Source organism: Mus musculus, chromosome Y (assembly GCF_000001635.26).
Source record: "Mus musculus strain C57BL/6J chromosome Y, GRCm38.p6 C57BL/6J".
Lineage (NCBI taxonomy): Eukaryota > Metazoa > Chordata > Mammalia > Rodentia > Muridae > Mus > Mus musculus.
In genome coordinates, this window is record NC_000087.7 from 22,833,570 (window position 1) to 22,860,440 (window position 26,871).

General features: G+C 35.5%; 1 protein-coding gene across 2 annotated transcripts; it reads right to left on the bottom strand.

The window, feature by feature from the left end:
- Nucleotides 1–1,712: 1,712 nt before the first annotated feature.
- Nucleotides 1,713–26,265, bottom strand: Gm21366 (predicted gene, 21366). 2 transcript variants are annotated; one of them, XM_030251599.1, is made up of 9 exons: nt 26,148–26,265; nt 20,751–20,817; nt 20,073–20,107; nt 12,985–13,051; nt 12,371–12,405; nt 5,105–5,222; nt 4,235–4,334; nt 2,102–2,200; nt 1,713–1,742 (listed from the first exon to the last, which is right to left on the bottom strand). In XM_030251599.1, exons 1-9 carry the CDS (start codon nt 26,263–26,265, stop codon nt 1,713–1,715), a joined length of 669 nt encoding a protein of 222 aa, XP_030107459.1. The 2 variants fall into 2 exon arrangements, with proteins under 2 accessions (XP_030107459.1, XP_030107460.1); XM_030251600.1 differs by lacking the exons at nt 12,371–12,405; nt 12,985–13,051.
- Nucleotides 26,266–26,871: the final 606 nt, after the last annotated feature.

A 26,871-nucleotide genomic window follows, 5' to 3' on the forward strand; every position in this document is an offset into this window, starting at 1 on the left:
CTGTAATAATACCTACATGGAATGCTGAGATCACCTGGAACCTAAACATTCTAGAACTTCTTGGACAATACACAACATACTATGTGCCTATTTCAAAAATGAAATGAAGTGAAATAAAATCAACCCAATGTACCTTCTTTATTTGTATCTCTTACCTTTGGAAACTAATAAGATAATGAATCAAAAAATAAATAAATTTCAATTATCTGTATGAATGAAAACAATTTTAAATGTTAAGAAGGTTAAAAAAATCACTACAGTGATGGGGAGGAAAGAGCCTGGGTGGGAAATGGGACAAGAAGGTGAACATGATCAGGTATTATGTGTGTGGGGAACATAACTGAAGTGCTGAGGAAAAGCAAAAAGAATGGAAACAGGCAACTTTTTGAGGTAGGAGGTGAGAAAACCCTCGGTTATATCAGAGACCTGGGAGGTGAGAGACCCTAAGGACTCAAAGGGAGGGACCTTAGAAGAAATGCCCTACAGTGGGGAGAGGGAACTTGTAGAGTCCTCCTCCAGTGGAGGGACAGGACATCAAGTGGAAAGATTGAGTTACCATCCCACAGTAAAAAGCTCTAACCCAGAATTGTTCCTGTCTGAAAGAACTGCAAGGAAAAAACATGGAGAAAAGCCTAAAGAAAAGGAGATCCAGTGACAAGACCAAATTGTGATAAAGCTCAAGGAGAGGCATCAAGGCCTGACACTATTACTGATGCTATTCTGTGCTCACAAAAAATGGGCTTATCATGACTGCTCTCTGAAAGACCAAACCAGCAGGTGAAAGAGTCAGATGCTCAAATTTATATGCAACAAATAGACAGAAGCTGGGAACCCCTGTGGATGAATTGGGGAAAAGCTGGAAGAAGCTGAGGAAGAGGTCTACCCGGTAGGAGGACCAACAATCTCAAATAACCTGGACCTCCCAGGATGTCTCAGACACTGAGCCAGCAACCAGGCTTCATACACCAGATGATATAAAGCCACCAACACATATACAGAAAAGGACTGCCAGGTCTGGACTCAGTCAGATGAGGTCCATCTAATCCTCAAGGGACTTCAGGCCCCAGGGAGCAGGGAGGTCTGGTGGAGAGGGGACAGGATGGTGGGGACATACTCTTGGAGATGGGGATTGTGGGCTTGGGGCCCTGGGAGCATGGGGGCATATAGGCAGGAGATATGGGGTGTGGAACAGTAAGAGGGGGAACTAGGAGAAGAATAAAATCTCGACTTTAAAAAAAGTATAAGAATAAATTTTAAATAATTCAACTATATTAGTGTGTGGAATTTCAGTCCACGGGACTATATACCATTCACATATTCATTTAGATTTCCTTTGGAAGTTAATATAAAGATGCACTTACACTTAAACAAGAAAATGATTAAAGATATTTAAAAATAAAGAAGTTCTATTTTAACTCTAAAGGTATAACTGCTAGTTAACTTTGTAATCACATCACTGGGATTAACTTCCTTCTCAGAATCATCAGAATAACAAGGATTAAAGAAACTTTAAAACTCTGTTTCATAGGAAACAAAAAAGTTAGAGATTTTTTTATTTGTTTTATATATATACCAGCAAGTGAAAATTTTTCATGCTTCATTTTTCTGAAGATGGGAAAGTAGAAGAGTACTTCAGATTATTCTCCATGATGGCTCTTTCAAACATAGACATTTTTTTTTCTCAGTTCACCATCTACACCAAAAAGCATATCTTAGTTCTTGGTCCCCAAGTTCATCAAAACCTAAAACAGAAAAGTACCTCTTATTAAATAAATTCCCAAGGATACAAATATGAAAGATTCTGTGCAGATGATGTATAGGGTAAAGGTTAAGGTCAGGATTAGGATTAGGGTTAGTGTTAGGGTTATGTTTAATAAAGCAGGATAATTATAGTGTTATTAAAGTATGAGGTACATCTGAGGTCAAATTCCCATTTTATCATTTCATATCTTTAATAATTCATACAAAGCCATTAGGATTTTATGGATAATAGCAGTCATTTCAGTAAGAAATAATTCAAAATAATAAGTAGTTAAAACTTTATGATTATTAAAACATATTTAGATTCCTAAGGTCATTTTATGGACCATGTGCAACATACCTCCATGGACTTCTCATGCATTTCTTTAACTGCTTCCAGGGTCTGGTTCTGACTACATTTGGACAGTTTCAATGCTTGTTGTTCTTTTTGACAACTATTCTACAAATGTAAAAGGAAAACATTAGTATAACAATTCTGTTTATTTTTGTTGTTACTGCCATGCAACATGCATGGTAGTCTAACAATAAAACACTAAATGTATATCTAATACTAAAACATTTATGTGAGCAAAAATAATTCTATATGAAAGTTAAAAGGAATAGTTTTCCAACTGATTTAAAATTTTAACAACTATTTTGACTAAATATATATATATATTTACAATAATATGAAATAACATTATGCTACCAATTGTGGGGTAGGAATTTTTTTTAATGTGAAAGAGTTTTTCATAATGCACAGACTGGCCTTAGCCTCCCAAGTTCTTATGTTTATAGGCATGCACCATGTATACATGAACTCGGTAAAATCCTAGTCTTGGAAGCTTAGATTGGTTTTCTCTAGATTCCAATCTCAAGCAACACATAGAAGTAGTAACATAAAGTTCTCATTGTATTCTTTAGGGTTGCGCACAACCATGATAATTTGCATTTAAAAAAAAATTAAGACAAGCCCTTTACACCTTTTCACCTTGGGCTACTACAATCCTGTTTTGCCCTTTATTCACTGTGATCAATTTTTTACCTCACATTTGCACTCAAATCATCATAATTAAGTAAAATTACCTCTAATTTGCAATGCTTATCTTTAAAAAAAGTGCACCTGCATACATTTGGAGACAAAGGGTTAATATTGGGTGTCATCTTTGATTTCACAGTACTGTTTCAGAGACAGAATCTCACTAAACCTAGAGCTCACCATTTATGCTACACCTGGTGGCTACAAAGATCTGGAGATCTTCTTTTCTCTGAACTAAATCTGAGATTGGTTGTTTTAAAATGCTCACAACCACACCAACTTTTTTTTGTTGTTGTGGTGGTGGTTTGTTTTTAGTGTTGCTAGTTTGTTGTTGTTTATTTTGTTGTTGTTGGTGGTGGTGTGGGCATTCATCCCAATGCAGGGAATATAAGCTAGGGTCTCCATGCCTACACGGGAGAAAGATTACCAATTAAACCATCTTCCAGCCCTGTAAATCAATCTTATTGGGCCCACATGCAGCATATGACACATTTAGGGATCTTTTCTTCTTTAAAACTTTCCTTCACTCATGGTAGTTTTCTTTCTACCAGTGGTTCTCTTCCTTTACTGGCTCCCTCTCACCAGCTGCCATATGCAGAATTACAAATTTTGAAGTACCCTGCTGTTCTGTCTTTAGACTCCTTATTTACAGGGATGATCACTTTCCCTTGAAATGTCATCCAGAGTCCAATGTTTAAAAACTGTCTTCAATTGGAGTATTTATTATTTATCTTTAGTTCCTATCTCTTTCCAGAACTGACTCATAATGGCAGGTTCCTCAATGCCTTCTGAGGCAAGAATGAATTTGCTGTTCCTTTCAAATTGAATACTTTCCAAACTATTAACCAGTAAATAAAATAAAATAGTTAATATGATTATCGTTGTCTCAGATCTTACTTGGAAACCAGGTGATGACTCTACAGGTAGAGTAATGGAGACGTGATCTAAAATTGTTTGCTGATATTCTTCCACAGGAAAATTCTTCCAGGGCTGTTGAGATTGTTTGTTTCCATCCTCTGTTGTTACTAAATCTTTACTAAATTTAGGACTGTAAGAACTGATTTACCAAATTGAGTTGGTTTTTTAATATAAACAACAGAGTCCAGGTGAAACCAATAAATAAGCTTTCTCTCTTCTTTGAACTCTGATATATTGTGGTTTTTTTGTTTTTTTTTTTGTTTTTTTTTTTTTTGTAGTCACTGGTAATCATCTCTTGATCTTTCTGCAAATGTCTGCCTCTTGAAAATTTATGATCTGGTATACCATAAAATGCCTAGTCGTTTTCATTGATATAGTATGCAATCAATAGTTTATATCTCAGTAAGACTAGAACAGAAGCAAGGATAGATAGATAATGGAACTTAATTTAGTTTCATATGCTCAACTCAAGGCTAGTTGTTCCATTCCTACTTAGTAATACTAGGTTAAATATTAAGTTTTTTTTATGGTACCAACCACTGATTTTTCTTTTTCTTCATTGAATTTCTGTACATCCATATCAGACTTCTGAAATGTAGTTATATACTGCTCACAAAATTTGTTGTTGATGTTCTTCCTGTAAAGCACAGTAACAAAAGCAGGCACATTTCATACCAATATGAAAATGAACACTCAGAACAAATTCAATTGAACATTTCATACTATAAAAAGAAAAATAGCAGTATAAAATATCTAATGGGAAATCATTATAGATTTTTCTGCTAACATATTATCAGAGAGGTTTTCATTTACGTTTTAGCTTTTCAAAATTAAAGAAATATAAACACACACAACACACACGTAACACACACACACACACACACACACACACACACACATATATATATATATATATATATATATACATGTACAAAATTTAATTATATTTCAATGTGGTTTTTTTTCATTATTTTCTACCAAATATAAGTTCTAATTTATTTTTCATACATTGCCTTAGTAAAGACAGTGCAAAACATGTCAACTAAAATATACAAATTGTCTGCATATGTAATTGTAGTTGTTCCTTTTGAATATTGTTAAACATAATAATCCATAAATTACATTCCTAAGACCATGTGCAAGACTTCTGTATTTCCACAATGAATGTAAATTAAAATTTAAATCTCATTAACATTGACTTAAAGCAGAAAATAAAATTTTCATAGATTTCTATGAATTAGATTTAGTTTGCTTGAAGGCATGATGTTATAGGGTTAACTGTTTAGACAAAATCAAAGCCACACATTTTTACTAAAGAATCAGACATGATATAATTTTTTTTAAACTTCAGCCACATATAATTTTTAAAATGATACACATTTGACCCTACAAATATAACAACTCTACCTCTCTCGTTCGTTCGTTTTGCAAAATCTTTCTAATTTCTGGTTGCTGCCTTTGAAAGATTCTTTGACATAAGTTTCCATCCATTTTCTCTTTATGTGAAGCGTCTTATAAATGTCATCTATATTAAAAATAAAGAGTCATTTTGAAGAAAAATTAGATGATTCCATGTATTCAAGTAAAAATAGATATAGATAAATTTCATTCAATAATGCTATGGAAACTTAAAATTAAATGATAGATATCACAAACATGCTTCATACTTTAGAATACTTAGGGTTTGGTATGTTCAGATGAAGGATGTTCAACCTGTAAAGTCTACAGAAATGTTCCACAACATAGAAAAAAACAGTCCATGTATTTTGGATAAGAAATATCTAATCTTATCTGAATTTTAATTTCTGTAAGGAAAATAATTTTGAGCTTCAAGAACAGTTTTCAAAAGAACAAATGCACAAAACAAAGGATCAAAAGTATACTTAATTCTTCATAAGGAAACACTTTTAATAAAGGCTAATTCTTTTCCAAATCTAAAAAAGATGATGCAACTGAAAGAACAAACTTGACTGTGGAACTGTTAGACCCATTGTTTAAAATATTCAATTAAAATAAGAGGGCAACCGGTCATATTGGTTCCCATGTTAATCCTAGTATTCTGGAGGAAAAGGCAGAGAGATATTTGTGTGTTCCAGGTTAACCTGGTCAACATACTGAGTTCCAGGACAGACAGAGCTACAAATGAGACCCTGTCAGAATCAAACCTGCGTTTGATTCCTAGCACCTACATAATGTGCACAAATATCTCCAACTCCAGTTCCAGGGGATGTGATGCCCTGTTCTAAATTCTGCATGCCCCAGGTACATATGTATATGACTCACAGACATACTTATAGGCAAAATACCTATATAAATAAAAATAGATAAAAATGTTAAAATCTATGTTTAAAACAATGATCTCCAAGTTTTTTTTTAATCAAAATAAAATTATTTCTAAAGTGAATTGGTAATTATATTTCAGAACATATCCTTTAAAAAAACACTTGAAGAAAATTATGGTAGGAACTTTTGATCAGTAACTGCTGCAGTTCATGAAAATTGTAATGCTTCAGAAAATGTTTAGTACCTTTCTAGCATGCACAGTTAGCTTTCAGTAACTAGGATGAAGCTATATTTCGGTGTACATGTTTAATATTCTCACCATACATAGTACTAGACAAAATCAGATTATTAAATGATTATTCTGCCTCCTCTAAATAGAGCAAATCCTTCAGTTGAAAAAAAATAATTTGGTAAAATGGGTAACTTGAAAGAAGCAAAATATTATTTTTTAAAAATATAATATTGTTTCATGGGGGTAGAGATATGGCTCAGCAGTTAAGAGTACTTCCTGTTCTTTGCAAAGGACATAGGTTTGGTGTCTAGTACTCATATGGTGGCTCACAACTATCTGACTCCAGTTCCAGGTATCTGAAATAATCAACTGATATCTGAACAACAGGTACACATATGGTGCACATATATAACTGTAAGCAAAACACTAATACACATAAATAAGTCCAAAAATAGGTATTAGGAGCATTGTTTAGTAAGCCATGTAAAGATGTTTTTATTTGTGTGTATGATCCTAGTATTGGAAGCTTAAGCAGGAGATTTCCAGTGTAAAGACTGCATAGGTTAAATAGGAAAATGCAGGCCAGCCTGAACTACATAATGACACCATATCTCAAAGACAAGTTACTGTCTTCTGAGAAAGCTCACTTAGCATTCAGTTACATATAATTTAAAACAGATACTTTAGAATCTGAGTATCATTCTCTCATTTTTTAGTAAGTTGTCTTCCACTTACAGTTACATAATTCATTTCATAAAAAGAAAAAGAAAAACAATGAAGGGATTGGAGAGATGATTCAGCAGTTAAGAGCACTGGTTCCCTTCCAGCTTTCTGAGATTGGAGTACCAAAACCCACAAGGTGGCTCACTACCTATAACTTCAGTTTCAGGGGATTCAAGGCCTTCATCTGGCTTCCTCAGGTACAAGACACACTAGTTGTGCACATACACACGTGAAAGAAAGAAAAAAAAACAATAACCATAACATAAAATTTAAAAATAAGTTATAAGGGTTACATTAAAGAATTCAGTTTTGCACTGTGCCATATAAAGAAGGAAGCACAGAAGACTCCTAGAAAAGAAACTGACTTAATATAAAATTAGCACTGGATCAATGAAAATATGTTTCATGTACAGAATTTTGTATACATATCACTTAGCTATGAGTACATGGAACTGTGAAATTGTTTACATCTATTTTTTTTCATTTTAAAATTCCTTCAAAGCTGTTACAAAAAAGCCTCAGTAGTCAAGAGGGCCTACTGTGAAAAGAGGAGGTTCACAAAGTACTTTTTTTTTGTTTTTTAAGGTAAGTAATGTTACTTCATGCTTATCAAAGGATAATTCATCAAAGATGAACTCACAATTCTGAATATCTATGCTCCAAATACAAGGGCAACCAAATTCATAAAGAAATTTTACTAGAACTCAAAGTACATATTGTACCCCATATAATAATAGTGAGAAACTTCAACACCCCACTCTGAGCAACGCAGAGGTCCTGGAAAAAAGAAATGAAAAAGAGACACTGTGAAACTAATGAGAAGTTATGAAACAATCGGATTCATCAGATACATATATATGTATCTGTCACACACACACAGACACACACATCCAAACATGCACACATATATTGAAGCAAATTCACACACAGTTCTCACTAGATGAAGAGAAATTATTTGAAAAAAAATCAACAAACCTTCATGATAATAGTCTTGGATAGATTAAGAATTTTAAGCACATACCTAAATATAGAAGCAAACCAGAAGCCAACATCAAATTAAATGGAAAGAAACTTGATGCAATCCCACTAAAATAAGACAAGACAGGACTAGACAAGGCTTCTTACTCTTTCCCTACCAATTCACTATAGTACTACAAGTTCTAGACAGAGCAACTAGAAAACAAAAATTGGTCAAAGGAATAAAAATTGGAAAGGAATAAATCAAAATATCACTATTAGCAGATAATAAAATAGTATACTTAAGTGACCACAAAAATTCCATCAGAGAACCCATAAACCTGAAAAACAACTTCAGCAAAGTGGCTAGATATACAATTAACTCAAACAAAACAGTACCTTTCTTCTACTCAAAAGATAAACAGGATGAAAGGCAATTATGGAAACAACACCTTTCAAAAGTCACAAATTATAGTTCCTTGATGTGACTCAAACCAAGCAGGTGAAAGATTTCTATGACAAGAACTTCAAGTCTCTGAAGAAAGAAACTGAAAAATCTCAGAAGATGGAAAGGTCTCCCATGGTCATAGATTAAGTTAGTAAAAATGGCTGTCTTCCCAAAAGCAATCTACAGATTCCATGCACTCTCCATCAAAATTTAAACTCAATTCTTCGTAGAGACAGAAAGAGCAATATGCAAAACCATTCGGAATATCAAAACTCCAGAATATCCCAAAACTATTCTCAACAATAAAAGAACTTCAGGGGGAATCATCCCTGACCTTAAGCTGTATTATGCAGAAATAGTGATAAAAAATGTATGGTAATGGTACAGAGACAATGCCTTCATGAAATGGAGAGATCTAAAATATATCATCCTGTGTGATCTCAAAGGAAAAAAAACATGGTATGCACTCACTGATAAGTGGATATTATCCTAAAAGCTCAGAATACCCAAAATGTAATTCACAGACCACATGAAGCTGAAGAAGAAGGAAGACAAAAGTGTAGGTGTTTCAGTCCTTCTTAGAATGGGGAACATAATATTCCTGATAGGAAATGTGGAGATCAGGGCAGAGACTTAAGGAATGACCATCCAGATTCTGTCCAACCTTTGGATCCATCCCATATACAGAAACCAGGCACAGTCACTATTGTGGATACCAACAAGTGCTTGCTGATAGGAGCATAATATGCCTGTCTCCTGAGAGGCTCTGCCAGGGCTTGGCAAGAACAGAGGCTGATGCTCACAGCCAACAATCAGACTGATCATGGGGTCCCCAGGGGAGCAGTTAGAGGAAGAACTGAAGGAGCTGAAGGGGTTTGCAACCTTACAGGAAGAACAACAATATGAACCGAGCAGACAGACCAGAGCACTCAGGGACTAAGCCACCAAACAAAGAGGGGCACCCATGACTCTAGCAGCATATAGAGCAGAGGATGGTATTGTCAGACATCAGTGGGAGGAGAGGTCCTTGGTCCTGTGAAAGCTCCATGCCCCAGTGTAGGCAAATGCCAGGGTAGGGAGGTGGAGTATGTGGGTGAGGGAACAGGCTCATAGAAACAAAGCAAGTGTCAAATGGAATAGGGATTTCCTGGGATTAAACCAGGAAATGGCTGATATTTGAAATGTAAATAAATACACACACACTCACACACACACACACACACACACACACACACACAGATGGCTTTAACTGTGTCTTCAGGTGGGTTTACATCTAATCACAGGATGATCTAAATTTTTCCCATTCCTGCTAGTTTTTTGATAAATTAGAGTAAATGTGTCTGCATCTCAATCTCCAAATAAAATCATAGTTGCTCTTATCACAACCAAGCTCCTCAACCTTTTTCATCACAATACAAATCTAAGACAAATCTTAAATATAAAATTCTTCCTGGCTGGACAAATATTTTACTGCTACAGCAAGAAGCTCTGGTTTCAATCTTCAGGAATGAAAAATAAAAACCCCCAAAATTTAGATATAAAAAATAAAGAAGGCATGATTCCTCGGGCCCCATTACATTTCTGAGGCTGAGGACTTCAGGTACAAGGCCAGTCCAGGCTGCAATTGAGGTTTCAGACAATCCTGAGATATAGAGCTAGAGGTTACTTTCCTAAACCAAAACAACAAATAAATAAAGACAGCCTGGTCTGAATTATGTCTGAATTCCCAGCACTTCTGAGGCTGAGAGAAGCCTCTAGTATTTGAGGCAGTTTGGAACCTATTATTTCGGCAATGTGGCATTTTCACAACACGTTAAAATGTAGACTGGTCTTCAGTTTCTTTTTAATAAATTCCTGGTGGGAAGCAGTTGCACAGAAGAGGGTTTTGTCTGTTTCATCCACTAAGTGAAGTCCAGTTTACTCACACCTCACATCCCCAGTCCCCAAGAATACTTTCAGGGTCTCCATTTCCTTGGCCTTCCTGATTTCTGCTAGGAGCTAGTCTGTTCAAACTCTTGCACTTACAGTGAAGTTCTCAGTTTTTCTCAGCAGAGGCCTAAGTGGGAAAGGTCGATTGTGAACCTGGAAGTAGCAACTTCCTGAGTCCAGTGAGGGTCACCTAATCTCATTACTCCTGAAGAAACACCTCCAAATCTCCACATTCATCCCCACCCAGACCCCTAGCTGAACCAGGATTAACCAACAGACAATTGACTACCTCCACTGAGACTTCATCCTACCATGATTCCTCAAGAATTTTGCTTCCTCAAGAACTCTTTGTAGCCACCATACTGGGTAACAGGGTTTGAACAGCAGGAAAATAATCTCAGCCAAGCCCATTGCTGATTGGCTGTGTTTGCACATGAGTACTAAGGGTAAGAGAGGCTCTTTCAGTCATCTGTGATTAAAGCTTCAAAAAGCGGGTAGTATTTTAACTTCCACTACTACCCAGAGGCTTTCCATTTTCTAAGTTTGCAATACTAACTTGAAAGTTAAAATAAAATGAACTCCAAAGACGACTCTCCTACTTTGTTTCAGATGAAGGGACTGTTCTGTGTAACTCTAAATTGTTTTTTTTTTTGTTTGTTTGTTTGTTTTGTTTTTTTGTTTCTTTTTTTTTTTTGGTTTTTTTTTAAACTAAAGTGTTTTTGCATGTTTGTATTTATATAACATGTATGACTAGTTCCCCTAGAAACTAGAATAGGATGCCAAAATCCCTGGATCTAGAATTAAAAATGATTTTGAGAATTATGTGGGTTCTAGGAACTAAACCTTGGTTCTGTACAAAAGCAACAAGTGTTCTTAATTTCTAAGCCATCTTTCCATTCCTATCCTGTGTGTGTTTTAAGGTGTGCTGGACCATTTCTCACGATAGATGTTTAATTTTACTATATAATGGAGAGTATAAAAAATGACTTTGTTAATGTTGTCTATTTCCAGAAACAGAAAAACAAACAAACAAACAAACAAAACAGCAACAAAAAAACCATAATTTTAATGGATTGTGTAAATCATAAATAGTTTCAGGATAAAAATGGAGTGTATACATTTCAGTATATGGGTGCATAAGGAGGCCAGATATAGACATCTGTTTTATTCTCAATTATATTCCAAATTTCTTTTTCATTTTCAGTTTTTTTTTTCAAGTCAGGGTTTATCTGTATAGCTCTGGTTAACCAGGAACTCACCCTGTATACCAGGGTGGCATCAAAATCAAAAATCTCCCTGCCTCTGCCTCCCAACGTCTGGGATTAAGGCATGTGCCACCACTGACTGACCCAACTTAAAACTTGAGATAGGTTCTCTCTGAATATGCAGCTAACCAATGCCACTACCTCGGCTAGCCAGCAAGCTGTCTCCACCTACTCAGCACTGGTTGGCAGCCTGCATTTTAGAAGTGGATTCTAGGCCCCCACTTTTATTTTCAAGAAAAACATTTTACTAAAACAGCCATCTCTCTAGCCACTCTTCAAGGTTTGTTCTGTTGCTATAGACACTGCAATTTTTTGTTTGTTTGTTTTTTGTTTGTTTGGTTTCTTTTTCTATTTCTCTAATCATGCCTAAGTTTAGGCTCCTAAAATGCTTAGTGGTGGTTTTGCTTGTTTCCTTACAACAGCAAATTGGTTTTCTTGCTCACTTTACAATTTGCAGCTAATTTGGCACACTGGACGAACTGACATTTCATTTACTAGTCTTATTGCTGTGTTTTGTTTCTTTGGTGCTTTTTTTTTTTTTTTTTTTTAATTTGCTGGGTTTGTTTTTTTTTTTTTGCTGGTTTTTTGTTTTTGTTTTTGTTTTCACCACTGAAGATGAAATTTATAACTTTTAATGGTGCTTTACCACTGAGCTACATCTTTAGTTAATCTTTAGTTTTGAATGTTGGATGAGAAGTTATCTGTGTGTATTTTTTAACGAAAACTATAATTTCTGTGAAGCCTACAATTATCCCCCTATGCTATAGGTTCTATAGAGATCTGTTTCCCTCGTTTGGCCTCTTCAAGAAACAGGGAAATATTTCTAAAACACATACCTCCAGATTTATCCAACATACTGCCTACTTCATGTCTGTGAAGACAGAACAATAAAAAATTAAAGCAAGAAATATAGTAGACTGGTAGGCCATTTTTTTTTACCACACACAAAACTTTACACAGAACCTTCTTTAATTTTTTATAATAAATATATAATGTTTGGTTTGGAACAAATGTCATATGCATATAAAATATATGGTGGACTACCAACTTGAACTTGGATTATTTACTTTTAACAATTCATACGTTTACACCCCACAAGGAGTTTATTCATAACTCTCCCACAATTGCCAAGACCCTTTTTTCCCCCAGATAGTCCCCTACTTATTTTTATGATGTTTCTCCTTTTCTTTGAGTGTGTCAAAGATCACATGCAGGTGGTCCTATTGTATGAGTTCCTATGTGTTTGTGATCACAAAGTCTAAAGGATCCCAAGCTGGGCTTGAACTTAACATATATCAGCATCTGACATTGAAATGCTGATCTTCCTGAATCTAGTTTTCCAGTGAAGGTAACACAAACACTACTTTTGAAGTACTCTATTGAACTGGCAAAAAAAAAAAAAAGAAAGAAAAAAAAAAGAGAAAAAAAGAAAAAGAATTGAAAATATTACCCCATGTCTTCATCTCCTTTTACTTGAGGCGATATATTTTCATCTTTACCAATTGCTGGATTATTTACTGTATTGACAATAGAAAATGTAAACATTTGAAAGTATGCAATATTAGTAATAGTTAATAAAGTACTATCAATTTGAATTTCTTTGGAAAAACTGCCCATTTTGAGTTTTTGAAACAGATTTTAAAAATTAAGTAAAATTAAGTACATCCAGGAAATCTAGGACACAAGGAGAAGAAAAAACATAAGGATAACAGGTATAGATGAGAAGTAAGATTTCCAAATTATAGGGCCAGTGAATATCTTCAACAAAACTATAAAAGAAACCTTTCCTAACCTAATGAAAGAGATGTCCATGAACATACAAGAAGCATGCAGAACTCCAAATAGTTTGGACCAGAAAAACAACAACAAAAACAAAAATCCCTGCCATCATATATTAATCAAAGCACCAAATGAACAAAACAAAGAAAGAATATTAAAAGCAGTAAGGTAAAATGGTCAAGTAACATATACAGGAATTCCTATCAGAATTACACCTAACTTCTCCCCAGAGACTATGAAAGCCATAAGATACACGGTAGATATCATACAGACACTAAGAGAGCAGAAATAAGAGCCAAAGCTATAATATGCAGCAAAACTATTTTACCATAGATTGAGAAAACAAGGTATTCCGTGAAAAAACAATATTTACACAATATCTTTGAACAAACCAAACCCTTCAAGGGATAATAAAGGGAAAACTCCAATATAAGGAGGGAAATCATGCTAGCAAAAGCAAGATATTAATCTTGAAGTAAACCTAAAAGAAGATAGCTACATGAACAAAATTCCAACAAAAATAACAGGAAGAAACAAAGACTTTGCCTTAGTATCTCTTAATATCACCATATTCTATTCACCAATTAGAAAGAAATAGACAAACAGACTGGATGTGTAAGCAAGACCCAGCATACCAGAAACAAACCTCAGGGACAAAGACAGACATTTCCTCACAGTAAAAGGCTGGAAAACAATTTTCTAAGCAAATGTTCCAAAGAAACAAATTTGGAGTAGCCATTCTAATATCAAATAAATTTGACTTTCAACCCAATGTTATCAAAAAAGACAAGGAGTGACACTTCATATTCATCAAAGTTAAAATTTACCAAGATGAATTTTCAATTCTAAACATTTATAGTCCAAATGCAATGGCATCCATATTCATATAAGAAACTTTAGTACAGCTCAAAATGCACATTGCACCACACACAATAATAGCAGAAGACTTCAACAACCCTCCTCATCAATGGAAAGATCCTGGAAAGAAAAATTAAAAAAAGACACAGTTAAACTAACAGAAGTTATGAAACAAATACATTAGTTGATATCTATAGAACATTTTATTCTAGAACAAAAATTGTCCATTCTGCTAAGCACCTCATGACGCCTTCTCCAAAATTAACAATATAATCAGTCACAAAACATGCCTCAACAGATATAAAAATATCCAAATAATCTCATACATCCTATCTAATCACCAAGGACTAAGGCTGATCTGAAATAATAATATAAATAATTGAAAACCCATGTACACGTAGAAGGTGAACAAAAATCCAGTCAGTGATAAATCAGGTAGGGAAGAAATAAAAAAAAAAAAATAAATGTAAGACTTTTTAGAGTTTAAAAAAAATGAAGTTACTACATACCGAAAGTTGTGGAACACAACTAAAGCAGTGTTAAAGGGAATCTCATAGCTCTGAATGCCTCTAAATAGAAACTGGAGAGAAGATACAGTAGTAGGTTGACAGCACACCTAAAACCCCTTGAATAACAGGAAGGAAATTCACCCAAGAGGAGTTGAAGGCAGGAACTAATCACACTCAGGGCTGAAATCAAACAAGTGGAAACAAAGGAACTATAACATAAAATCAAACAAACTAGGAGCTGGACCTTTGAGAAAGTCAACAAGATAGATAAAACATAAGCCAGACTAATTACAGGGCACAGGGAATATATCAACATTAACAAAACCAGTAATGAAAAGGGAGACATAACAACAGATACTTAGTAAATCCAAAAAAATCATCAGATCCTACTATATAAGCCTGTAACTTAGCAAAAGTGGAAAATCTGGATGAATTGGACAATTATCTAGACAGATGTCAGGTACTAAATTTCAATCAGGTTGAGATAAACCCTGTAAACTCTCCCATAATCCCCAAAGAAATAGAAGCAGTCATTAAGAGCTCCCCCCTCAAAAAAAAAAAAAAAAAAGCCCCGTATCTGATGGGTTTAGTACAGATTTCTATCAGGCTTTCAATGAAACACCAATACCAACAATCTTCAATCTATTATGCAAAAACAAAAGAAAATGAACACTACTTAATTTGTTCTATGAAGCCACATTTACTCTTATACCCAAACCATACAAAAACCCAATGAAGACAGGATACTTCAGACCAATTTAACTTATAAATATTGATGCAAAAGTACTCAATAACATCCTGTTAAACACAATCCAAGAACACATCAAAATGATCATCCTTCATGATCAAGCGGCTTCATCCCAGGGATACAGGAATGGTTCAATATATGGGAATCCATCAATGTAATCCAATATGTAAAGAATCTCAAGGAAAAAAACACAGTATTATCTCATTAGACGCTGAGGAATCATTTAAAAAAAATCAACACACCTTCATGATGAAGTCTTGGATAGATTCAGAAAGCAAGGCCCATAACTAAACATAGTAGCAAACCAGGATCCAACATCAAAATAAATGGAGAGAAACTCGATGCAATCCCACTAATATATGACAAGGCTTCCCACTCTCTCCCTACCTATTCACTATAGTACTGGAAGTTCTAGCCAGATTAAATAGACAACAAAAAGAGGTCAAAAAGTTAAAAATTGGAAAACAACAAATGAAAATATCACTATTAATAGGTAATAAGATAGTATATTTAGTGACCCCAAAAAAATCCTCTAAAGAACCCTTAAGCCTGAGAAACAACTTTAGCAAAGTGATTGGATATACAATTAACTCAAATAGATCAGTAGCCTTCCTCTACTCAAAGGATAAACAGGCTGAAAAGGAAGTTATGGAAGCAACACTCTTCACAATAGTCTCATATTTTAATAACTTGGTGTGACACGAAAAAAGCAAGTCAAAGTTCTGTAGGACAAGAACTTCATGTCTCTGAAGATAGAATTGAAATTCTCAGAAGATGGAAAGATCTCCCATGGCCATAGATTGGTGTCCCAAATAATTTAGTAAAAATGTCTATCTTGCCATAAGTAAGCTCTGATTCCATGCCCTCTCCATCAATATTCAAACTTAATTCTTTATAAAGATAGAAAGAGCAATATGCAAAATCATTTGGAATAACGAAAATCCAGGATATTGTAAAACTATTCACAACAATAAAAGAACTTCAGGGGGAATCATCCCTGACCTCAAGCTGTATTATAGAGAAATAGTGATAAAAATGTATAGTGACCATAAAGAAAAAATGACTTCAGGAAGTTCACACGCAAACGGATATGTCTAAAGTATATCATCCTGTATGAGGTAACACAATCCCAAAGGAAAAAATATGGTATGCACTCACTGATAAGTGGATATTATCCTAAAAGTTCAGAATACCCAAAATGTAATTCACAGACCACATAAACCTTAAGAAGGAAGAAAAAAGTGTGCATGTTTCCGTCCTTCTCAGAATGGGGAACAAAATACTACTGGGAGGAAATATGGAGACAAAGTGCAGGGCAGAGACTGAAGGAACGACCATTCAGAATCTGCCCCACCTGTGGATCCATCCCGTATATAAACACCAGACCCTGTCACTATTGTGGATACCAACAAATGATTGCTGAAAGGAGCCTAATAAGGCTGTGTCCTTAGGGGCTCTGCCAGAGTTTGGCAAAAACAGAGGCTCATGCTCACAGCCAACAATCAGACTGATTATGGGGTCCACAGTGGAGGAGTTAGAGGAAGGACTGAAGGAGCTGAAGGGGTTTGTAATCTTACAGGAAGAACAATAATATGAACCAAGCAGACCGCCCCCCTCCCCCCAGAGCACTCAGGGACGAAGCCAGCAAACAAAGAGGGGGACCATGGCTCCAGCTAAATACATAGCAGAGGATGTCCTTGTCAAACATCAGTGAGAGGAGAGGTCCTTGGTCATGTGAAGTTTGGTGTCCCAGTGTAGGCAAATACCAGAGCAGGGACATGGGTGTTCGTGGGTGGGGGAACATGCTCATAGAAGCAGAGGGAGGGTGGAATGGTAAAGGGAATTTCTGGGGTGAAACCAGGAAATGACTAATATTTGAAATGTAAACACACACACACACACACACACACACACACACACACACACACACACACACACACACACCTAATATGATGGCTTTAACTGTGACTTCAAGTGGGTTTATATGCAATCACAGGATGATCTAAATTTTGGTCCCATTGTTGCTAGGGTTTTGATAAATTAGAGTAAATGTGTTTGCATCTCAATCTCCAAATGAAATCATGGTTGCTTTTATCATAACCAAGCTCCTCAATTTTTTTCATCATAATACAAATCTAAAGCAGATCTAAAATATAAAGTTTTTCTGGCTGGACAAATATTTTACTGCTACAGCAAGAAGCTCTGGTTTCAATCTTCAACAAGGAAAAAAGGAATAAAAAACAAACAAACAAACAAACAAACAAAAATTTAAATATAAAAAATAAAGAACACATATTTCCTCAGGCCCAGGTACATTTGTAAGGCTGGGGACTTCAGTTTCAAGGCCAGTCAAAGCTGCAGGTGAGGTTTCAGACAATCCTGAGATATAGAGTTAGAGCTTACTGTCCTAAACCAAAACAACAAATAAATAACAACAACCTGGCCTGAATTATGTCTGAAGTCCCAGCACTTCTGAGGCTGAGAGGAGCCTCTGTATTTTGAGGCAATTGGAGCCTATACATAGAAATTTCGGGAATCTGCCATTTTAACAACAGGTAGAGGTAAATGAAGACTGGTTTTCAGTTCGTTTTTAATGAATTCCTGGCAGGCAGCAGCAGCTAAAAGAAGGTTTTAGTCTGTTGGCTCCACTAACTGACTTCCAATTTACTCACTCCTCACCTCCCCAAGCCCCAAGAAGACTTCCAGGGTCTCCAATTCCCTGGCCTTCCTGCTTTCTGTTAGAAAATAATTCTGTTCAAACCCCTGCCCTTAGCGAAGTTCTCTGTTTTTCTCAGCAGAGACCTAAGTGGGAAAAGTTGATTGTGAGCCTGGAAGCAGTACCTTCCTGAGTCCAGTGAGGGTCACCTCCTCTCCTTACTCCTAAAGTAACACCTCCACCCCTCCACCTTCTTCCCCACACAGGCCCCCAGCTCAAACAGTATTAATCATCTTTCAACAGACAATTGACTACCTCTACTGAGACTTCTCCCTACCATGCTTCCACAAGAACTCGGCTTGATGACTACCACAAAGCATACTGGGTAACAGGGTTTGGATAGCGGGAAAACAATCTCAGCCAAGGCCCTTGCTGATTGGCAGTGTTTGCACATGTGTACTAAGGGTGAGAAAGGCTCAATCAGTCGTCTGTCATTGAAGAGCAAAAAGGAGGTAGTATTTTAGCTGCCACTACTACCCAGAGGCTTTCCATTTTCCAAGTTTACAATACTAACTTGAAAGCTAAAATAAAACGGACCCCAAACAAGACTCTCCTACTTTGTTTCAGATGAAGGTGCTGTTGTTTGTAATTTTCAATTGTTTTATTTATTTAAGTAATTTGTTTTTGCATGTTTGTGTTTATAAACATGCATGTGTGGTGCACATAGAAACTAGAAGAGAATTCCAAAACCCATGGATATAGAATTAAAAATGGTTTTGAGCCATTGTGTGGGTCCTAGGAACTAAAACTTGGTTCTGTCCAAGAACAACAAGTGCTCTTAATTTCTAAGCCATCTTTCCATCCCTGTCCTTTGTGTCTTTTAAGGTGTGCTGATCATTTTTCTTGAAAGATGTTTATTTGTACTATACAGTGGAGATTACAAAATTATAACACTTTCTTAATATTGACAATTTGCTCATAGAGAAAAAACAAAAAGACAAAAACCATCATTTTAATGGATTGTGTAAATCAGATAAAGAGTATTGTAAAAAACTGATGCATATACATTCCAGTATAAGTATGCATAAGAGGGCGACAAATAGACATTTGCTGCATTCTCAATCACATTCCAACTTCCTTTTTTTTTTTTTTTTTTTTTTTTTTTTCAAGGCAGGGTTGTAGTCCTGGACCTCACCCTGGTTACCAACTGCTGGGATTATGGCATGAACCACCTCTGACTGCCCAAATTTAAAACATGAGACAGGTTCTCTCTGAATCTGCAGCTCACCAATGCCACTAGCCTGGCTAGCCAGCAAGCTGTCTCCAACTACTTTTCACTGGGTCGCAGCCTGCATTTTTAAAGCCGATTTAAGACCCCCTCCTTAATTTATATACTTTCAAATAAAGCACATTACCAAAACAGCCATCTCTCTAGCCCCTCTGAGAGGTTTGTTCTCTTGTGGTAGCCACTGTATATTTTTTTTTTCTTCTCTAATCATGCCTAAGTTTAGGCTCCTAAAATGCTTATTGCTGGTTTTGCTTGTTTCCTTACAAGAGCAAACTGGGTTTCTTGCTCATTTTACAATTTGCAGTTAATTTGGCAAACTGGACAACCTAACATTTCATTTGCAAGACTTATAACTGTGTTTTGCTTGTTTGGTAGGATTTTTGTTAATTTGGTGCATTTGTTGGTTTGTTTGGGGTTTTTATTGTTATTGTTTTGTTTTGTTTCTTTGTTTGTTTTTGTTTGTTTATTTTTGCCACTGAAGATGAAACTCATCACTTTTAAATGGTGATTTACCACTGAGCTACATCTTCAGCTAATCTTGCATTCTGAATGTTTGCTGAGAAGTTATCTCATATGTGTTTTAAAGGAAACTACAATTACTGTGAACCCAAAATTATCCCCTTTTGCTATACAGTCTAGAAATCTGATGCCCTCTTCTGACCTCTTTAAAAAACAGGCAAATACCTCCAAAAACACATACCTTCAGATTTATCCAACATACTGTCTACTTCATCTCTGTGAAGAAAGGAAAATAAAAAAATTAATGCAAGAAATATAGTGGACTGGTAGGCATTTTTCTTACCCACACAAAACTTTAAAAAGAACTTTCTTTTAATTATTTATAATAAATATATAATGTTTGGTTAAGAACAAATGTCATATATATATATATATATATATATATATATATATATATATATATATATATGTATATATGTATATGTATGTGTATATATATGTATGTATGTATGTATATATATATATGTATGTATATATTACATGGTGGAGTATCAAAGTGATCTTGTATCCTTTACTTTTACCAATTCATACATTTACACCCACAGTAGTTTATTCATTACTCTCCCACTCTTGCTGAGACCCTTCTTCTTGCCAGATGGTCCCCCTCTTATTTTCATGATTTTTCTCCTTTTCTTTGTGTGTATATCTTGGAAGATTTCAGGCAGGTGGTCATATTATACTAGTTGCTATGTGTTTGTTATCACAAGGTCTGAAGGACCTCAAGCTGGGCTTGAACTCAACATATAGCAGTGTCTGATTTGTATTGCTATCTTCCTGAATCTACTTCTCCAGTGAAGGTAATACAAACACTACTTATGAAGTAATCTATTGAGCTGGCAAAAAATATTGAAAATGTTACCCCATATCTTCATCTGCTTCTGCTTGAGGCGATATATTCTCATTTTTATCAAATGCTGGGCTCTTTACTGTATTAACAATAGAAAACAGAAACATTTGAAAGGATTCTATATAAGTAATAGTTAATAAAGTACTATCGATTTGAATTTATCTGGAAAAACTCTCCATGTAAATTTTTGGAAGAGATTTTAGAAAGGAAATATTTACACCGAGAAAATCCAGGACACAAGGAGATGACAAAACTTAAGGATAATAGGTATCAATGACAAGTAAGTTTTTCAAATTTAGGGACAGTGAATATATTCAACAAAATTATAGAAGAAAACTTCCCTAACCTAAAGAAAGAGTTGCCTATGAATATACAAGTAGCCTACAAAACTCCAAATAGTTTGGACCACAAGAGAAATTTCTTCCATCATATAGAAATCAAAACTCCAAATGCATAATAAAAAAAAAGAAAAGAAAAAGAAGAATATTAAAAGCACTAAGGGAAAATGGTCAAGTGACTTATAAAGGAAATCCTATCAAAACTATACCTAACTTATCCCCAGAGATTATGAAAGCCATAATATCCAGGGCAGATGTCATACAGACCCTAAGGGAAAAGAAATGCCAGACAAGGCTACTAGACGCATCAAAAATTTTTACAATAGATTGAGAAAACAAGGTATTCTGTGAAAAAAAACCGATATCTACACAATATGCTCGAACAAATCCAGCCCATCAAGTGGGTAATAATGGGAAAACTCCAATATAAGGAGGGAAATTACACTCTAGAAAAACCAAGAAATTGATCTTGAAGCAAACCTAAAAGAAGAAAGCTACATGAATCACATTCCAACTCTAACAACAAAAATAACAGGAAGCAACAACTACATTTCCTTAATATCTCATAATATCAGCGGACACAATTCACCAATAAAAAGACATAGAATAACAGACAGGATGTGTAAGCAAGACCAAGCATACTAGAAACAAATCTCAGGGACAAATACAGATATTACCTTAGAGTAAAAGGCTGGAAAACAATTATCCAAGGAAATGTTACAAAGAAACAAGTTGGAGTAGCCATTCTAATATCAAATAAATTCGACTTTCAACCCAAAGTTATCAAAAAAAAAAGAGGAGGGACACTTCATATTCATCAATGTTAAAATATGCCAAAATGAATTCCCAATTCTGAACATTTATACGCCAAATGCAATGTCATCCACACTCATAAAAGAAACTTTAGTAAAGCTCAAAAACACACATGAATAGAGCATTAAAAGAAACCTTGACTAAATTGGTTTTAGAGACCTGCAGAAAAGATTATGCAGCTCTTTTTCCCTTCACCTTGTTCTGAGTATGGAACACCACAGGGAAATTTAAACTTACACCATTCAAACTCCTCAACTGGGGACCCCCCCCCCCTTTAACAGAAGCAGGTGGAATGTTTGACCCTCATGTTTCTTTTTCAGAACTCCCACTAGCTCACTTGAAGGACCTACAACTGGTCAGAAAAGATGCCTTGGAAATGTTGAAACACAATAAAAAACTTAAACAAAAACAAAAAAACAAAAAACATACGAACCAGAAACCATCTTGGTGCCACATAAATTTCAAACAGGAGTACCTGTCCTGGTCTGGTGCCACCATTCTGGCAAACTTGAACTCAGATCAAAAGGACTTTCCCTGATGATTCTCACAAGCCCTGCTGCCACACCTCCAGCATGTGCCCAGTTCTGGCATCCAGCCTGCCATGGCCCACTGGCCTGGCACTGCTCACACACAGTGGGCACTGCACAGGAACCTCCCTCCCTCCCTCCTCCCAATGGCAAGAGGCTCTTTTGTCTCATTCAATGGGCTTCTGAGGTTCTCAATCTTACATATCCTAAAGCTGTGACCTCATGTTGGCTTTGTTTGGCAGCTGGGCCAGAGGTTTAATTTTCTAACTTATAAGATCAGAACTATGTACTAGAAGGAGTGGGAAATGTGAGACCACAACTTAGAGCGTTTCTCCCTGGAAGGTAAAGCACCTGGACATTCTCCAAGATTGTTTTCCCTGATTTATAAAAATACAGCCAGAAAGAGACTCTATGTTCTCTACAGCCACCAAAAATCCTTTTGGTTTCTGAGCCTTACAGCTAGAGATTCAAAATTGGAGTTTTGACAAGGACATCTGGGCAGAGAAGAACACTCCTCCCATCTCTTCCCAACTCCTCCAAACTCTCCTCCCAACTCATCCCAATTCCTCAGCTAGCTAATAAAAACCTTCTTCTGTCACATCTCAGAGTCATACGCCCCTGCCCTGCACAGTGGAAGGAGTTTGTCCTTAGCTAGCTGATAATAAAAACTCTTGCAGTTTGCATCAGGTGTCGATTTCTCTCAAGTCATTGGGGTGCTGGCCAGCTCATCCCGGGACTTTACTGGACTTGAGAGGAGGTCCATCTTCGGGGTCTTACACATGGAGACCTAATACCAAAACTCTTCAAACTAATATGCAAAATCAAAAGAGAAGGAACACTATTTAATTTGTTCTATGAAGTCAGATTACAATTATATTCAAACCATACAAAAACACAATGAAGAAAGGAAACTTCAGACCATTTTCCCTTATGAATTTCGAAGCAAAAATACTCAATAAAATCACTGCAAACCAAATAAAAGAATACATCAAAACGATCATCCATCATGGTCAAGTAGACTTCATCCCTGTAATGCAGGGATGGTTTAATATATGGAAATTTGTCAACTTAATCCACTATAGAAACAAACTCAAAGACGAAAACAACATGATCACCTCATTAGATGCTGAGAAAGCATTTGACAAAACACAACACCCATTCATAATAAAAGTCCAGGAAAGGTCAGGAATTCAAGGCCCATATCTAAACATAAAAAAAAAAATACAATAGACAGCAAACGAGTAGGAAACATTAAACTAAATGAAACAATCTCATTAAAATCAGGGACTAGACAAGGCTGCCCCCTTTCTTCATACCTATTGAATATAGTAGTTGAAGTCCTAACCAGAGCAATTAGACAACAAAAGGAAAACAAATGAATACAAATTGGAAAGGAAGAAGTCAAAATATCACTATTTCCAGAATATATGATAGCATGTATCAGTGACCCAAAAATGCACCAGAGAAATCGTAACCATATATATGACTTCAGTGCAGTAGGTGAATATAAAATTAACTCAAACATATCAGTGGCCTTTCTCTACTCAAAGGAAAAAGAGGATGAGAAAGAAATTTGGGAAAACTCACCCTTCACAATACTCACAAATAATATAAAATAGCTTGGTGTGACTCTAACTTAGAAAGTGAAAGATATATATGATAAAAACTTCATGTCTCTGAAGAAAGAAATGAAACAAGATCTCAGAACATGGAAAGAACTCCCATGCTCATGGATTGGAAGGATTAATATAGTAAAAATGTGTGTTCTGCCAAAAGTAGTTTATAGATTCAATATAATCCCCATCAAAATTTCAACTCAATTCTTTACTGAGTTAGAAAGGGCAATTTACAAATTCTCCTGGAATTTGAAAAAAACAAACAAGCAACAACAACAACAACAACAAAAAACCAACAACAACAACAACAACAAAAAACAAAAACCTGGTATAGGAAAAACTATTCCCAACAATAAAAGAACCTCTTGTGGAATCACCATGCCTGACCTCAAAGTGCACTACAAAGCAATTGTGATAAACACTACATGGTACAGGTATAGTGGTACACAGGTAGATAAATGAAATAGAACTGAAGTCAGAGAAATAAACCTTTAGTCACTTGATCTTTGACAAAGGATCTAAAACCATCTAGTGGAAAGGAGACAGCATTTTCAACAAATGGTGTTGGTTCAATTGGCAGTTAGCATGTAGGAGAATGTAAATTGATCTATTCTCATCCCCTGTGCAATGCTCAAGTCTAAGTCGATCAAGGAACTGCACATAAAACCAGAGACACTGAAACTTATAGAGGAGAAAGTGGGGAATAGCCTGGAATACATGGGCAAAGGGGGGATATTCTTGAAAAAAAATACTACCAATGTCTTGTGCTATAAGATTAAAAATGGACAAATGGGACCTCATAAAACTGATAAGGTTATACCCAGAAGTTCAAACTTGTAATAAGGAAACATGCTTCACTTTGTCCATAGCAGCCTTTTGTATAATAACAAGAAGCTGAAATGAACCCAGATGACTCTCTTTAGAGGAATGTATATAGAAAATATGGCACATTTACTAAATGAATTACTACACAGCTATTAAAAACAATGAATTCATGAAATTTTTATACAAATGGATGGATCTGGATGATATCTTCCTAAGAGATTTAACCCAATCACAAAAAACACACATGATATTCACACATTGATGAGTGGATATTATCCCTGAAGCTCAGAATAACCAAGGTAAAATGTGCAAAACCCATGAAACTGAAGAAGGAAGACCAAAGTGTGGATATGCCGTTCCTTCTTAGAATGGGGAACCAAATAATCATGGAGGGAGTTACAGAGACAAAGATTGGAGCTGAGAATAAAAGAATACAGAGACTGCCTCACTTGGGGATCCATCCCATATACAACCACCAAATCTACTGAAGATGCCAACAAGGGATTGGGTGCAGGAGAATGATATAGTTGTCTCCTGAGAGGATCTGCTAATGCCTGACAAATAAAAAAGTGGATGTTCACAGACATCTTTTGGACTTAGCACAGGGTCCCCAATTATGGAGCTGGAGAAAATACCTAAGGAGCTTAAGGAGTTTGCAGGCCCCTAGAAGAAAAAACAACATGAACTAACAAGTACCCCACAATTCCATGGGATTAAACCACCAATCAATGAAAACAAATAATGGGATATATGATTCCAGCTTCTTATGTAGCAGAGGATGGACTAGTCAGGCATCAATGGGAGGAGAGACACTTGTTCCTGTAAAGATCCTATGCCCCAGTATGGGGGAATACCTGGGTTAGGAATTGGTAGATGATGTGTTGGGGAGATGGGGGAGAGGGGAGAGGACAGGAGATTTTTTGGAGTGGAAACTAGAAACGGGGATAATATTTGAAATGTAAATAAGGAAAAGTTATAATAGAAAAAGAAAGGAAATAATTTATTTGCAAGTTTTATGAAATAAATTCATGTTTGGCAAACATATTATACGAACAATGTTCATGTGTTTTCTTGAGGTGAAATCAAGAAAGTTCTTCTCTCTCAACATATGCTGATATAGTTCCAAGAGTAGGTTTATGTGCTGCAAAACCTTGTATATAGGAATAGAGAGATATAGGTAAAATTAGAAATGAAGTATATGTAAACTCTTAACAAAGACTTCTTCCATTTCAGGTGACTAGGTAAAGTCTAATGAACTGCAGGACACAATTAATACTGGAAATGCAATACCTTCCGAAAGAGCCTCCTCTGAAACTTTTATGTCATCGTCCTCATCATCAAAGTCCAAAAGTAATAAGTAACCTTCCTTTGGTATCACCTTCAATTTCTTAAGAGCCATTCTTCTCATAAGAACTCAGTAGTCTTCTTAGTTTAAAAAAAAAAACAATAAAAATAAAAAGGAAAAAAAAGAACTTAGTTACCTGATTAAAAATTATCATTTAAATAATTAAAAATAACAAAAAATCAAATAATTATTTTAGCTCAATGAAAGATCATTTCTTTTTTTACTTAACATGTATATTTTTAATCAATTGCCTTTATCAGAGAGTTCTGTGTACATATTCAATATGGTGATGCATATATATATACACTTACCCGTACCATTTCCTCCGTGTATCCCATTTATCATGTCCCTCTCCCTCACAACTTGTTTTAAAAACTTCTTTAACTCACTTCTTTAAAAACCTCCTTTAGAACCTAAATTATTAGTCTGCCATTTCTCAGTTTAAAGAGAGACAAAAACTGGCCAACCTTCAACATATGAGTCCTCCCCTCCTCCCAAAAAACGATGAGCAACATCCTTTAACCTTTGAGGTATCTGAATTTTGGTCCTATCTCCCACAGAATATTTTTAAACAAAACATCAGCAATTCTGTTTACCAGTTTATCTCAGTCTAACGTAAACTCACAGTTCTATCCAGAAAGATAAAGAACATGGTAACTGTATATTCAT

Bases quoted from the DNA above. Each gene is read 5' to 3' on its own strand.
- Gm21366 (XM_030251599.1), bottom strand. From the start codon at position 26,265: ATGAGAAGAATGGCTCTTAAGAAATTGAAGGTGATACCAAAGGAAGGT. The intron at 20,818-26,147 runs GTATTGCATTTC...TTGTTAATACAG, and splicing joins AGAGGAGGCTCTTTCGGAAG to TAAAGAGCCCAGCATTTGAT. The intron at 1,743-2,101 runs GTATGTTGCACA...TTTCTGTTTTAG, and splicing joins TGCATGAGAAGTCCATGGAG to GTTTTGATGAACTTGGGGAC.